This window comes from Canis aureus, chromosome 36 (genome assembly GCF_053574225.1).
Source record: "Canis aureus isolate CA01 chromosome 36, VMU_Caureus_v.1.0, whole genome shotgun sequence".
NCBI lineage: Eukaryota > Metazoa > Chordata > Mammalia > Carnivora > Canidae > Canis > Canis aureus.
In genome coordinates this window covers 14,340,207-14,357,001 of record NC_135646.1, presented here as the reverse complement: position 1 = coordinate 14,357,001, position 16,795 = coordinate 14,340,207, and the positions used below count along the sequence as shown (strand labels likewise).

Here is a 16,795-nt window from a genome sequence, read left to right as displayed (position 1 = left end):
ATTATAAAAGTCAGTGACTGATGTTGGTAGTTTTATTTTCACTTCATTTAAAAAAAATCTTTGTATAGAGTTATTCTCCACATATATAGATATGTTTATTTAACTATATACGTACTTCTCAATCCTAAATTATACTTCATCATAGTAAAAGAGAGGTGTCTTTTGGTATAGTGTAATTTGTAGAATTATTATATAGTGATCATTATTACATAGTAGATGATTGGATTAAAAAGCATTAACTAATGTTGCTTAATGCTTAAGATTACCAGTTCTGAAAATAATTGTTTTTATATACTTTTTTATATATGTTTTTTAAAGATATACTGCTACATCTATTGATCCCATAATCATAGAAACATATTACTGATTGCATATGAAGATGACATTACTGACCTAATAACTTATTGGGACGTGATACTTTTCTGTCAGTGGCGATATAGTACAATGACTCATACAAGTTTTCATTTGATCTTGTTTGTACGGGGCTCGCTGAATAGGAAAGAAGACAGGCTGGTGGCTGTGAGTCTTTTCCCCACTGGTTGATCTGTGTAGCCATCAAATGCTGCTCTTGTGTGGTGGTACAAGTGTATCCAAAAAGTGGACATTTGTTAATAAGGACCATTATTCTTAACTGGCTTTTGTATTTATTTATTCAGTCAGTATTTAAATTTCTTGAGTGCTAGCTCTAGTGCCCGAGGATGTAGAACAAGATAAATCAGGAAAATCACCACTGTCGGGAGCTCACAGTCTCAAGGAGGAGACAAGTTGAGATTCGTACTACAGACTGTGAGAGTCCCTATTTATGCTGGGTCAGACTCGAATATCTTAGCTTTTTCAGTGGGTTATTGTCTGTCCTGTTGTGTGGCCTTTGCCCATGCCCACACTTTTTCTTTAGTTGTTAACTCCTATGAATTCTTTCTCAGGAAAACTTTAGACCCTCCCACTTGCTCCCTGCCCTAGCCAGATTAGATCTCTCTGTTACATCCTCTCATGATTCCATCATGGCACTTACCATAAAAGGTGATTTTATTTATTTGTAGGATTATTTGTTTCTTTACACCCCACTGTCCTATAAAGTCTACCATGCCTGTTTTTTTCCTCTAGTGTATTGTTAACATCTTGTGCAAGTTAGGTGCTTAGTATTAGTTTTTCTGAATACTGAGTCTCGTGCTGGCATGGTGGGTGCTCAGTATGTAGCTGTTACACAGATGAATGCTTCTCTAGGGGCTTTAGGATGGAAACCAGGGGATCAAGATTTGGGTTAAAATGGTCACACCATTGAGATTCCATATGATAATAGGAGAGTGGCTGTGTTATATTATTTCTTGTTGGTTTGATAGTACGTTTCCCACAATTTCTAGAAGACTTGTCTTTTATTCTTATGGTAGAACAAAACCTTTCACATTTCTGCTGCTCCATTATAAATACTTTTTGAGATGAACATGGCTCAGAGTCTCAGTAGCATGGAAGGCGTTGTTTGGGATAACTATTCCAGACCCTCTGATTTGAAAACTAATTCTGATGATTTTTAATTGCCTTTAAAAACTTTCTGTTGATAATTTTCCTTGGCTGTTTGGTTCAAATTCTGCATACATTTTGGTGTACTTAATTATATTCTTAGAATTGCCCGGTATCTAAGTGACTTAAAATTGTCTTGAAATTTTCTTATAACGTTTCAGTGGTTTGTATATATCATTTTCTGCTAATTTTGTTCTTATTTATTTATTTAAAAATTTGAACAGTGATCCAGATAAACACTACTTAATGTATGAACATGAACGGGTACCCATTGCAGTTTGTGAGAAGGAACCCAGCTCTATCATCGCTTTTGCTCTCAGGTATTATTCATGGGACTTTTCCAGCTATGATTAGATCTTTATATTTTATGTATATTTATAAATCACCTTATTTAGATCTTTTATAGAGAGTAGAGCAGAATGATTAAATAATATAAGCAAAAAAAATATATATATATATTCTTTGGGCATGATAGCTTGTTCTCTTTGGGTCTGAAGTGTATTCTTTGCTCAAATAATTACAGAATGACTCTTAAGCAAGCTTCTACTAACTAAATTGGCTAGGCAAGTTATTTACTTTATATCCTTTAAACATTCTCTGTATTATACTGTGTATCCATTGTATCCTTTCCTTATTGCATTTACTTTTCATATAATAGAACATTTTATGTCATCAGAGTATCTTTTTAGTCCTCTATTTCCTTCTACTTCTCACACATGCCAAGTAAAGTTTTCTTACTAGAATAATGCCATTCCTATGCCTCAACCCACTTACATGCCCACAGTTATGTCTTTAAAAAGTATATTTCTTTAAAAATATTTATATCTTATGTCTAAAAAGTGCTTTTTAATCACACCGATATCTTGGTAGTGGTAGAACTTAGTCTAAGTATAATCTAAAATGTTTAATTAAAAAACTTTTTTTGTCTATTGGAAGGCATTGAAATTGAAATTTTTCTTTTTATATATTGGTTGCAAGGAACCTGCTTATTCTACAGATATTCAAATAGCTACAATATGTGGTATAGTAGGTATTGGATTTATAGGAATAAATAAGATCAATTTCTATGCTTTAACATTTATGAAGTTTACCGTCTGGATTGTGAGGAGTTTCTTTCCTTTAGGGGATTCCATATGATATATTTTTTTTGTTTCTGCCTTTTGGCCTTTATGAAGTTAGTATTTTTTTTTTATTGCTTTAGTCTGCATTAATAGATAAGAAAGGTAGGAAAGCCAACCAAATAAAAAAATTTCTTTTGTACTGTTAGGAATTGAGTATTCCAGAAGAAATCACTTTCTTCTAATGTCTTGGAAAAATAGTACGTGCTTCTCTTGTTCCCTGATATCTGATTTATCTAAATTAGAGCTCTCAGACGGCTAGTCCAAGAGTTTATCTGATTTATCTAAATTAGGGCTCTCAGACGGCTAGTCCAAGGGTTGGATTTGTTTCTTAAAGTTCAGTACCTTTACTCAAGTTCCTTTTCTTGCTGTTATATTAAAGTTTGAAGTTCTATACTTTGAATTGCCTGTTCTATCCCTGGAGGTATCTAATCTAAATGTTAATATATGGCCTTTCACAATCATTGTTTTGGATATTGGTACTGGTTGGTGTGTTGGGTTGTATTTATGCTTTATTATCTGTGAAGATAGCCTTCTTCATGAAGCTTCTACTTGATAATTTTGTTAGTTGACTCAAGTATGTTTAATTATGAACACATAGAATGATTGTGTTTCTATACTGCAGAGTTTATTCTAAAGTATGTGATTTATTTTGGAAAGAAGCATAATGTTTAACATTTTTCAACCTATTTCTACCCTAAGTTGTAAAGAATACCGAAATGCCTTAGAGGAATTGTCCAAAGCGACTCAGCGGAGCAGTGCCGAGGAAGGGCTTCCGACAAATAGGTGATCCGTGATTGAGTAGAATTTAATTCATTTGGCTATGTCATCGTTTTTCAAATGCTCATACTTATTACAGCATAGTATCCGTGTGAAAGTTACTAGAATACTGCCGGTGGCACTCCAACTTTAGCCAACGATAGAACAGAATTCAGGTAGAGCAAAAGGCCTTTAGACAGTGCCTCTGGATAGTTTTCTGATAATTTCCATGGAAGTTTGGTGTATGTTGCAGACTTAGGCTTTCAGCATTTTCAGTTCTCTTTGTTTTCATTTAAAAAATAGTAACTTGTAAAATTAGTAATCTACTGCCTTACTTCGTAATTTAAAGTACTTGTGAATTTTTCATAATCATTAAAGATTCTAAATAGTTTAAAAATAAAACCCCCAAACCAGTTCTTTTAGTATGTTCAGTATTTTAGACATTTAGACAGAAATTGTCGTAGGCTCGTTATTTTGATTCTTACTGAAGTAGGTTTTTCACCTTTACTAATGTGACAGAATTTGATCTATTTATTATCATGTTAACTAGCCTGAGGGATATGAAATTGGTTATTTTCTAATGAACTTGGGGAAATATAAAAGCTTCTGCTTTCATGTATTTTCCATACTTTTATATTCACAACACTTTGCGCTCTTTTTCTTAAGTCCAATAGACATTTCAAGACTTTTTCTTCTATGTTATAACCTGTGTTTACAGAAATTATGAATCATATTTTGGATACCATGGGTGGATTAGGTGGGGAGTAGGTTAATGTAGGAGTCATTTTTTGTCTGAATTGTATGAAACTAACTTTTCCGTTGTTGTTTTTTTGTTGTTGTTTTTTTAGTACTTTAGACAGCAGACCAAAGAGCAGCAGCCCTATTAGATTACCTGAGGTCAGTGGAGGACAGACAAACCGTACAGCAGAAGCAGAACCACAGCCAAGTAAGATTATACATGGAGGAGTACTTATTTATTAGTCTTATTTGTAATTATGGTTTGAAGGAGAAAACATTAAAGAAATGCCAGCTGGCAAGAATTTATTACATCTGGTGTTTATAATATGCATTAAAAATTTTTTATATGCCCTCTTTTATAACTGTTTTGCTTTTCTTTGATTTTTACCTTATTATTGGGTTTGAAACTTCTAGCAACTCATAGGTCTATGCAAAAAGTAGTAGAATCTGCCATTTTAGAGCTTTCAGTTTAAAGTATACAAGCCAAAAAGACTTTTAAAAAAGTTTTTACAGTATCGTTGGCATGGTAAAAATAATTTTTCATGTGTCCTGCTGTTTAATAGCCACATAATAGTTATTTAACATATTCCCATTTTTTGAAAGAAAGTTAAGGCTTAAGTAACTTGCTCGAGATTACAGAGGTAGCTGGAAGCTGGGATTTGAACATAAGTCTCTTTGACTTTGTCAGGAATGTATTTTACTACAAATATAACAGAAAACTCAAGTGACTATTGGGGCTTAAACAAATGACAGTGTATTTTTCTAAAATTGCAATGTCCGCAGGCAGGCAGTTGTTGGCATTGGTTCAGTTAGTCTACATTGTTATGACCAGAGAGGGGGTGTTTCTTTATGATTCTCTTAAGTTTTCCTCATGATCAAAATGTTCCATTTCATGTGTTCATTTAAAATAGAAAGAAGGGAAATAGCTATAAGCTGCAACTGTTTCCTTTAATTAGGAATGCAGAGGCTTCGCCTTTAGTCTCCTTGACTGGAACTGAGTCTCACGGTCACCCCTCCCTGCATGGGAAACTGAGATCGTAGTGGGTAGCACCACCCTAGTTGCTTATACAAATCCTGACTCATTTTCTGGGGTTCTCTGCATTGCTGCCCCAAACTAAATTGCAGTTATTTCAGTGAGGAACAAGGTGGGCTTCAATAGTAAAGAGCCCATAAAGGTGTCTGCTACCCTAAGCACTTTAATGAGTGATATTTTATGTGGATTTTGTAGATGGTAAATGTACAAGGTTATAATCATATATGCTAAGCTCATAAGTCATACATAGATGATATACATATACTAAGCTCAAAACTAAGAATGAAAATATATAGAGTAAGTTTTGGTAATATTTGTGGCCATCTTTTACTAATTTCTGAAAAATGCTGAAGAAATCTTGGATTTTGCTCTGTTAAAAATGTAGGAACACAAATGATAAGGAGACATTATCTTTAACTCTGAATTCTTGTGGGTTGTAGAATTGCTTTGTATTAGTTTAATTAACTATTGTAATAATGTAAGCATTTAGCCTTAAAATTTTTTGCTTAATTTTGTTGCTTAAGATACTATGACTGCAGGATGCCTGGGTGGCTCCATTGGTTGCACAGCCGAATCTTGGTTTTGGCTCAGGTCATGATCTCATAGGTTATGTGATTGAGCTGCACTTTGGGCTCCATGCTCAGCAGGGAGTCTACTTGAGATTCTCTTCCTCCCTCCCTCCCTGCATTTACACTTGCATGCACTTTCTCTCTCTGAAATAGTTAAATCTTTAAAATAAAAAGATACTGTGACTGCCATGTAAAGATATTTTTGAAAGATTTTCTGTAGAATTTCTCACATTTTGACATATGGCTATCTGAGCACTGCTCTTCTTTTATATTTCTGATAATAAAAGTGCTTGACTAATAACCCCGCCCCCCCCAGACCCCGTGAAACATGTAGAATAATAGTCTGCAAATGAAAGTATCAGTGTGACTCCTATTCATTACCCTCATGTTATGGTTACTGCTAACAAAAGAATGAGTTGAAAATCTTTATTTTTCCACCTGCAGTGACCTGTACTTAATATGTTACCGTTTATTTTTAGCCAAAAAGGCTTCTGGAATGCTGTCGTTCTTCCGAGGGGCAGCAGGGAAGAGCCCTGATCTCTCTTCCCAGAAAAGAGAGACCTTACGTGGAGCAGATAGTGCGTACTACCAGGTCGGGCAGACGGGCAAGGAGGGGACGGAGAATCCAGGCATTGAGCCTCAAGGTGTGTTAAAGGAGACCACTGTGCCTGTTTTACTTGCTTGTGTTCTTTAGAGCCTTGAGTCGATAATTCTTCCTGCTGAAACCAGGGCGTTTGCTCTCTTCTCATGCTGTAGCATGGCAGAGTGGAAAAAGCATGGCGCTTGTAGAGTCCCACTGGCTTTAGATGTCATTGCAATCACTCTTTGTGGTAGAATCAGAAATCCTTAAGTTTCCATTTTTTCCACTGTAAAGTGGCAAAAGCAATGTCTTACAAAGTTTACTAAGGACTGAGTGACATTAAACAGGTGAAACATCTATCTCACCTTATAAATCACAGTTACACATATTCACATGTTTTCATTCCACTACCCCCTCAGACATTTCCTTCCTTTACCAATCTCTGTAGGGTTGAGGGCATTGATGTCTACTTTCATTTTGATATTTAAAAATTTGTCTACCTGATCGTGTTTGAATGTGGGGTGAGGCCAAGCATCAAACTATGCTGACCTGTTTTGTAAATAGAGTTGTAGCGGAACATAAGTACGCCCATTCATTTACTAGTTATCTGGCTGCTTTTGTGTCATATTGATAAGTTGAATAGTTGTGACTAAATAAAATACTTCCATCTGGCCCCTTACAGAAATAGTTTGGCAACCCCTGGGATTAGATCATGAATTAGTAGTCTAAAAGGTAGCATAATAAATTGTCATTAGTAACCAAGATATCTGTTTAGTATTCTATAGACTTCCATTGGGCTGTAGTCCTTGGAAGACATTGATGCTTTGAAAAAATAGTTTTGAAATGTGACACTTAGGGGATCACTTCTTCTAGCTATTGAGATATATTCCAAATTTGTAATACTTAGAGTGAATCTAACAGTGGATTTGCCACACAAATCAAATATAAAAAATAGCTCTGAAGTAGATGCTAGTACATTTTATGTATTTTATATATTTAATATATAAATATATATTTATATATTTTATATATTTTATGTATTTTATATATATAAATATATATATATATATTTGAGTATATGACAAAGCATCTCAAGCTATTAGAGAAACATTATTCCACACACAGGGAAAACAGTCATAAACTGATAAAGAAGTAATGGAAACTTAAAAAAAAAAGTAATGGAAACTTGATGTAAGAGCTGAGTTAGTATATATTGGTTTTTTATCTATATTTTTTCTTTCTACTTAAAATCGATTAACATATAGTATGAGTTTCAGAGGTGGAGTTTAGTATATTGTTATCAGAGGAATGAAATATAAGAAAAATTATTCTTCAACCTGAATTCTCTAATTTTCATCTGAAAATTGCTCTTTCAAAAGGAGTATACTTATACTTTGTAATAGTTTATAAAATTTCATTGTGCATATAATGCTTGCTTAAGAGTGACTTGACCAGGATAACAAGAATTGACTTGTTAGTTTTTATTGTTATGTGAGGGGAAAAAGAACAAACAAAATGAACTGATAACCCATTGAAAACTTTGGCTTTCCTAACAATATTATACTTTTTAGATGAGGGAGATGGAGGAGATACACAAAAGAAACAACTCATAAATCCTCATGTGGAGCTTCGTAAGTATGAGATAGAATACTGTTGGTTTGGGGACAGGGACTGTAATTGAGAAAAATATTATTTAAGACTTCTATCTTTATATTAGATAAATATCCTGTTTCTTGGAATGAATATTAAGTCTGTGTGCTGACATAAGCTTTATTTAATCTAGATTTAGTTTATAAAATAAAAATTTATAAAGAAATTTAAATTATAATTTAATGTATCTTATAATTTGATTTAATTACTAATGTTTCACTAATGGGTAATCTCGAGCCATAGAGCCTTGACCAGCTGTCTAAAATTGTGTATGTATAGGTGAGTGGCAAAAATTTATCATCCAGAATAATAATCATACAGTAAAATTTAAGATGTGAATGTATAATGATGAAAGTACGGTAACCAGTATAAATTTAGAAGTGGGTCTTATTTTATGTTTGATTTTCTGTAAGGTCGTAAGATGCTTTTCAGTCTTCCCTAAGAATCATTTTAATAGAGCTACATAAATGGATGTAGACTTAACACGAGAAATGCTATCCTGGAGAAAATGATATGGTTGCATTCGTCAGGCATGGGGAGTGGGCAGGAATGAAGAGAGATTTCTGATTCATAAAAGCCCTCCCCTCCTTTCAACACTTCTGTTTATAGAATTTTCTGATGCGAATGCCAAGTTTTACTGTCGGCTCTACTATGCGGGAGAGTTTCATAAGATGCGCGAAGTGATTCTGGGCAGCAGTGAAGAGGATTTCATTCGTTCTCTTTCCCACTCCTCTCCCTGGCAGGCTCGTGGGGGCAAATCAGGAGCTGCCTTCTATGCAACTGAGGGTAAGTCTTTCTAGTCACTCACTCACTGAGTCGTAGCCATCTTTTCTCCTCAGATAATTTGAATCACTTGAGCTGAGGTTGTATGATACGGTCAACTGTCAAATGAAGTTTTCTGTTTGAGAGGATGTAATAACAATATTTAAAAGAATACGCGTGTATATGATATAACAATATTTAAAAGAATACGCGTGTATATGATGTAGATGATACAGTTAGAGACAGACATTGATCTGATCCTTACTAAACTCTCTCTGGTCCTGACTTGTACAAATGTAAGTAGTGGTAGCGAACTTTTAGAAGACTCAAAAGGATACTTCAGAGCTGATGAGAGAATGATAAAAATACAAATACTTGCCCTGAAAATAGGAAGGCCAAGTTCTTAACCTGCAGAGGTTTATAGAAGTTGATGACTGTTTGTACTTCACATTCCATTCTCCATACCCTGAAAACTAAGTTATCTGAGAAAATGCAGCAGGAAGGATGTTGCTTGATAAGAGCTTATTTCATAACTGTGACTTACTGCATTGTTAACAAAGGAGTTTATAAAATTTTACTTAGTAGTTTTAAAAAGTAGATGATCTAGCTATGAATTTAGGTGTGGTACTGTCAAAGGTAGAGGCTTCTTGACTCTATAAATCCTCAGAAACCTTCTGAGCCCTCAATTCCTTGAGAACTATGTTCTGATGAAAATCTCTGTGACATCAGAAAATCTCCCTTAGAGCCATGAAACAGATAAATCTTTTGGGATCTTTGGAGTGATTTATTGTAAATTATGTCAGGAAATATTGTGACTGAATAAACACATATACACTTCTGCCTTTTAGATGATAGATTCATTTTGAAGCAAATGCCTCGTCTGGAAGTCCAGTCTTTCCTTGACTTTGCACCGCACTACTTCAATTATATTACAAATGCTGTTCAACAAAAGGTAGAAATCCCAAACTTTGGTCCATAATTAGAGTTTTCTGGACTTTTTTACATCCTGAGAGTCCCAGTGGCAGTTTTTTCCATGCTAAGATAAGAGCAGGACAGACTGGATCTGTTATGTTATTAAGGTGTGATAGAATGCAGTTATTTCAAACTTTCTTTCTTACTTCACCAGTGAGAGCCAAGAGATCTCGAGCAGGTTGCATTTAGTGTGTGTGTGTGTGTGTGTGTGTGTAGAAACATTAAGATTGGATGAAAATAGCTGCACATTGTAATTTATAATTTTGTTGAGACAGAAATTAGAAATGTTTGTTGAGACATGAGTATATGGATCTTTAAGTAGAAAGGAAGCCATTGGCTCAGGTTTGCCCACTTGACATTTAGCATTGATCCTCCCAGTAAGGGTATAAAGGAGTCATGTAGATTTTTTTTTCCATTTATGGTTTTGTTGCATGTTTTGGGGGGAAATTATATGTCATAATAAAATTTGTGATTTTGAGAAATTATAAAGCATTATCCTTTGGGGAGATACAAAGGATCTAATGTTTTTTATTAGCAGTACTGTTTTACTTTTTACTTACTCCTGAGATTCAAGGGCTTAAGTTTTTTTCAAGGTCCTTTGACTGGTTATATTAATAGAATATCATGTTTGGATATTACATGGGTAATCCAGATATGGGTACTAAATTACATATAATCATTTTTGATCGAGTTTATCTTTTCTTGATTAGAGGCCCACTGCTTTGGCCAAAATTCTCGGAGTTTACAGAATTGGTTATAAGAATTCTCAGAACAACACTGAAAAGAAGTTAGATCTCCTTGTCATGGAAAATCTTTTCTATGGGAGAAAGATGGCACAGGTAAGGACATTGAACTGTGCAAACCATGTAGCTACTGGAACCTTTAGCACTTCTGGTTCCTGAATATAGTGAATTAGAAAATAGCGTGTTACTTGATAGAATTAAACTTTAACTTTGGAATTGTTGAACCTTATAGGAAAGATTAAAGAATATTGTAGACTGGTCTTAAAGTTTAACCTACTCAATATCCTAGAAACATAGAATCATAGAATTAGAAGACTGATCTGTTTCTGTCACCTGAGTTTTTAAAGTTGAAGAAACGAAGACCTAGAAAAATTAAATTTGTGACAGTCATGCAGATATTCCAGGAACTCAGGTTGTTTTAGATTCTAGAACAGTAGCTTTCAAAGTGTTGGTCCTTGAACTATTTCCTGTCTGTGATGAGGTAAGGAGCTTACACTAGAATATCATTCAATGCACTGCTTTCTTCATTGAGAATGTCTTGCTCTGCTGAACTGAACAGTGTGCTTACTGATGGGATTGTTTCACATTCTGGCACTAGCTCCTTAGGTCATCATGAGCAGGAACAGCTGACTTAGCACTGGTCTGTAGAATACACTTCCTGTTGCAACTGGTCTAGGACCTAAGTCCTCTGACCTTTGAGTGTGTGGCTTTTACCACTCCCAACATTTCTAGGGACATACAGTTGCTTCTGCACTGCCATGAGTATTGAATGGAGTTTTGGTATCAAAGCTAAGTTTCCTAAAACTGTTTGCATCAGTTTTTTAAACTGCTCTATGATCCAGTGATACATTTTTGTAGTTATTTGCTAATGTTTCTTAAAGTTGATTAAGTGGGTTAGTGTATTCCTGAAATGTTTGAGTAATTGAATTCCTAGGTGTTAATTTTTGATGATGAATCATATCACCATTTATGTTATTACCCAATCTTAATACTCGTGTTACATATAATATTATATTTTTAATACATAAACAATATGTTTAATACATTTATATGTTATGATTAAGTTTTAAAGTTAAATTTAGAAGCGTATATAATGGTATAGGCTATAGGGCATCTTTTTGCATTTCCAATTTAATTACATTAATTATGCAACTCATGTATAAATGACAGAAAATTTTCTTTCTGCTAGGTTTTTGATTTGAAGGGTTCACTTAGGAATAGAAATGTAAAAACCGATACCGGGAAAGAGAGTTGTGATGTAGTCCTGCTGGATGAAAACCTCTTAAAGATGGTTCGAGACAACCCTCTGTATATCCGTTCTCATTCCAAAGCCGTGCTGAGAGCCTCGATTCGTAGTGATTCCCACTTCCTTTCTAGCCACCTCATTATAGATTATTCTTTGCTGGTTGGGCGAGATGATACGAGCAATGAGCTGGTAGTCGGAATTATAGGTAAGTCAGTAAGCATACCTTACTTCTATTGTAGATCACGATTGAAGCCAGAGTACATTTGAAGATTATGCTGAATTTGGTCTAGTCATAGCTTATTAAACATTTTCATCAACTTTCATTTGAAAATTCAACAATAGCTTTTAAATTCTAGTTACCTTCTATTCAGCGTCCTCATTTTCATTATCTTTACCAAAAATATCTGTATTCAAAAAGTTCTTCATAAATGACGCCCTAGGAAGTCATTAGGAGGATTAAAAGAATTACTATGGAAAAAAACCCTCGGGACAGTGCTTGGCAATACTGTTAATATTCAGTAAACATTGTAGAAGTAACAGTAATTACTGTTGTTGTCTCCTTATATTTACTAACATAACTTTTCTAATCTCACCTCCTGTAACAGATTATATTCGAACATTTACATGGGACAAAAAACTTGAGATGGTTGTGAAATCAACAGGAATTTTAGGAGGACAAGGTGTGCAGAATTTTTCTTTATTCTTTAAACTGTTCTCTTGTCTTCCTTATCAGTTAACATTTAAAAAATGGGTACTTTTTAAAATTCCCCCCCCCAATAAGTAAATAAGTGGTTATCTCTGATTTTATCATTTCCAAAATGATCAAATAATAAAGGGAACTATATAGGTGGGGAAATAATTGGTTTTAAAGTTGTGTTAAAATGCCAGAATGAAAAGTTACCCAAAAAAAGGCCAAAGAGTGTGAATAAGAGGTTATTTTTAATTAACACTTGAAAGCTTCTGGTTCTCTGAGCACTGCTAGCTCCACTTGTACTTTCATACATCTCTCGCCTGGAGGCAAGAGCTACTAGTCTCTATTTTTAGAGGCCGGGGCTGGGGGTGGGGTAGGGGTAAGGGCAGAGGAAAAGGGGAAGAGAATCTTAAGCAGGCTTCATGCTCAGCACAGAACCTGACATGGGTTCAATGTCACGACCCTGAGATCATGACCTGAGCCAAAATCAAGTCAGACGCTTAACTAACTGAGCCACCAATGCTCCAAGAACTGATCTTTTAAAATGGGAACCCCTACCAGGAAGGGCCTGTCCCACATCGTGGGGCACAGTGGACACTCCCTCTTCCTTTCTGAGACTGTCATGGTATGTGTGTCTTTATGACAGTTTTCATGAAAGAATATAGCTGCTCAAGTCAGTTGTTGATCAACCATGTAACAGCTTTTTCCCTTTGCTCTTTCCTAATCTTAGGTAAAATGCCAACTGTGGTCTCTCCAGAGTTGTACAGGACTCGATTTTGTGAAGCAATGGACAAGTATTTCCTGATGGTACCAGACCACTGGACAGGCTTAGGTCTGAATTGCTGAAATGGAGCATGTGATTTTGAAATGGACCAGGAATGAAAAGGCCCTGGAAGCAAAGGACCAGAAAGGAGCTCCATGTTTTATTTCTTCATCACATTCACCACTGCATGCCAAGGCCTTCCCATTCCGTGCTTGTGTGGGCTGTCTGTAACTGAAGGGTTAAAACTCCGCAGATTTGCACTTTGGCTTTGGATACCTACAAATTAGCTGTCCTTCTGCTGGAAAGTTGCATGAACATTTTCCCACATAAGCTAAAATAGAGGCACATTTCAAAGGGCTAAATACAAATGTAGGGTCAGAGGTGAGGAGATAGGGTGAAACATGGGTTGTCAGATCTGTTACCAATCCTGTTAAGAAAATAATGCTTCCTAGATTGTGGCTTTCCTGGCATCATATTTGACACGTTCTTTACTTAGTATTGGTAGAGCTGGTGTATTTGTTTTGTGTTTCTTCTGTGATGGTGTAATGTTGCCTATTATCAGAATTTCTGAAACCTTTAAAAAATTCTGAATTATTCTGTTCATGGCCAGTTAAACAGATCGACCCTGTCTGTCCTTGTTTGTTTGCGGAATTTGACTTAAATTGGGAATCCTGTCATGTCCTTACCTTGCCCTGTTTTTTGAGTGTGCTTGCTATTTGTCTTCTCTGTGGGTGATGGGAGACTAGCCATTCATCAGCAGCCTTCTTTTGGAGCTGTTTTTAAAGCTTATTTATAACTTTTGTGCAATTAATATGTTAAACTGCACTTCTCTGTACCTGTCTGCATTCTAGGTTTTCCTCCACTTTCAGGGAAACAGTAAATGAGTCTATAATGACTAAATTCCCAAAGGGAGAATTACTAAGGATTTTTTTTTTTAATGTAAAAGAGAAATTAGACCTTATCCAAGAAATTGGGTGAGAGGTAAACACTTGCTTGTTTTTTTTTGTAAAGTGTCTTTTTCAATATAAATAGCAATTCAAGTGGCATCTGTAAAACTAAGGTTTCTAAGTGTGGACATCCGTTTCTTAACTTTCTGCACCAGTTTCTAGGCCAGTTCTGATTATTGAGAAATGTTAAAGAGATTAAATATTTGTAGTAAGGAACTTCTTGTTTAATAGAGTTTTTGTTTGTTTAAAAAGTGATCAGTACTGAATTGTCTTTGAGGAAATAACAGAATGCCAACTATTTCCTCGTGGCTTCTTTCCCTAACAAGGATAATTTGGGGATTTGTAAAGTTTTATAACGTTCTCCTCTTTTCGGGCTTCCTATAATAGCACATTTCTATTGTAACTTTCACAAAATAAGAAAAAGAAATCTGGGTACATTCCAGTTACAGAGACTCTAAGTATGTGAAATAGGAGCATTTTGGAAAGTCTGCTTTAGAGAATGAAAGCAGTAATGAAAGCATTAGTTTGGTGTTCATTGCATATTGGAAACGTGATTTGTCTTGAACTAGAAACAAGTTGGCCAAGGACTTAATGACCTATGATAAGCACTTTAAAACAAAACAAAACAAAACAAAACAAAAAAAACATGTGGTGTGCCTTTTGAAAACGCACAGAACACACTGGTGGTTTTAATTTTGATGTGACAGCCTAGAACAGGACGGACGCCTGCCCGAATGAAACGTGTGGATGGACTGTCGCTAACTGCTAACCTCTTGTGAGTCCAGGAACAGTGGACTTTGCGACTCCTTTTGAATACAAACACTCTTCCGTCAGGATACTTAGGGTTATTCACCTGTGCATTTCCTGCCCTCTGCCATGTCCACCGCCAGGAGAAGGTGGCTTCCCTTAGCCGTAATCGGGTCGTTTCTATGTTTTAGCCTCAACACCCTGCATATGGCAGGCTTGGATCCTCCACTGGAAGAATTCCTGACAGTAGCGTGTGTCACGTTGGTTTTGTTTTCCTTGCCCATGACTTGAACTGTTTTTTACAGCACGGCTGCCTCTCAGATAATTTTGGGGCTAAAAAAAATTCCGGTATACTATAATCTGAAGCAACACTTGCTGCCTTGCAAGGGTGATCTGTCCTTTGGAAACTGTCTTAATGAAAGGGAAATTAATTCATTGTGAGTAGTAGGACGACATCCTCAGCCCCGGTGCTTTTGTTGAGGCCACGGTAGTGTCTGTATATGTCTGTATAAGGTGTTTCAAATATCGTGCTGCTTGGTGTTAAGCATTGAATGACCGCTCACCTCTCTTGAATATCCTTTCGAGGCTTGGAGAACATTCATGTTGAAAAGACTGAGGAAGAAATCTTACTTCTTTCTTCCTTAAAATAAAACATGAATCCTGATAATATCTGATAGCTGCACAAGAAAACTATGTGAACGCTTTGCATTGTAGAAAAATTTTGTTTATAAATATTAAGGTTTCTGATGCTGTCAAAACTCTATGGAAAAATAAAAAAGGTTTACTTTTTTTCCTAGCCAAGTCTGAGACAAATAAGGGGAATCGGGTATTGCAAGCCCTTTTGTAGTCTGTTGAATTATTTAAATTTGTAGACGTTTAAAATTTCCTACAAAATGTGCTGCTTATAATGTTTTCCTCGATCCGGCAGTGAGTGGTTTTCTAACTTTGGCTTTTATTGGGTATTGTAAATAGGTTTGTATTGGTTTTGGTGGCATCAGTGTCTCCTTGGTTTTTTACCCATTAGCACTGGGCTTGTAAAAAAAATTGCCAAGGAAAAGTAATCTACCTGTAGAAAGTTTGCTTAGCTAGGGGAGTGAAAACTCTCTCGTGAATGCGCCTGGTGGTGAAGCAGGTCAGGCCATTCTTTGTTCCTCAAGTATTAACATACTGACTTATGCAGTATTCAAACCATCTAGTGCAATGCCTTTTTGTTTGTTTTTGTAACACGGGTGCAGTGTATTATAGAAAAACAAAAATTACAATCACGAGCAGTTTTAATGCTGCTGTGCTGGTTTTGTAAAAAATGTACATTATGTCTTTTGACAGGTTTAATTTTAACTAGAGAAATGACATTGTAAATCATAATATCCTCTTAATTTAATATGAAAAATTCAATTAACAATATTGAAAATACTTACTGTATTATATTGTATATATTTCTCTACTTTGGTTCTAGCTCTTTTATATGATTGACATGTTATTTAAGAGATAAAACTGCCTTGACCTTTTGGAGACTTATACTGTAAATAAAGAAGACTTACGATAAACTGAGAATCAGCCTCACTTAGTTTTGAGTCGGTTTTCGGAAATTAATGGGGGTGGGGGGGTAGGGGGGGAGATGGAGTTTGGTGTCCAAGCCTCGCCCCTCGCCCCTCTCCCCTTTCCCCTCCACCTCCCGCATTGCCTCCCCCCCCCCCCCCCGCAGTGTTGCCTTCTGTTCATTTTCTTGCCCTTCGTCTCCCCACCAGAGAATTTAAGTCTTTCATTAGTAAATGGTCTTCTTAAGTCCCAGAGAAGGGGGGGAGGGTCTTAAATCTGCATGTTTGCTTCTGCCTGTGTAAGTAATGGCTTTGCCTCTCCTGCCCTCCTTTTCTCCATGTGTTTCTGCTTTCCTGGAGGGACACTCAAAAGTACTGCCCTTTCTCAGCCAGGAATGGCTGAATTCACCTCCTTGGCAGA

The 16,795-nt window shown here is 35.8% G+C and overlaps 1 protein-coding gene across 4 annotated transcripts in view; it reads left to right on the top strand.

The window, feature by feature from the left end:
- The window catches only part of PIKFYVE (phosphoinositide kinase, FYVE-type zinc finger containing), an 83,423-nt gene extending 67,033 nt beyond the window's left edge, over nt 1–16,390 (top strand). For all 4 annotated transcript variants that reach the window (XM_077885360.1, XM_077885361.1, XM_077885362.1 and 1 more), the window contains 11 exons: nt 1,743–1,838; nt 3,339–3,422; nt 4,244–4,341; nt 6,215–6,379; nt 7,887–7,946; nt 8,575–8,751; nt 9,576–9,679; nt 10,410–10,538; nt 11,632–11,893; nt 12,294–12,368; nt 13,110–16,390. In XM_077885360.1, the coding sequence (XP_077741486.1) occupies nt 1,743–1,838; nt 3,339–3,422; nt 4,244–4,341; nt 6,215–6,379; nt 7,887–7,946; nt 8,575–8,751; nt 9,576–9,679; nt 10,410–10,538; nt 11,632–11,893; nt 12,294–12,368; nt 13,110–13,225 (1,366 nt within the window). In that variant the 3' untranslated portion in view covers nt 13,226–16,390. The remainder of the gene's footprint in view (nt 1–1,742; nt 1,839–3,338; nt 3,423–4,243; nt 4,342–6,214; nt 6,380–7,886; nt 7,947–8,574; nt 8,752–9,575; nt 9,680–10,409; nt 10,539–11,631; nt 11,894–12,293; nt 12,369–13,109) is intronic.
- Nucleotides 16,391–16,795: the final 405 nt, after the last annotated feature.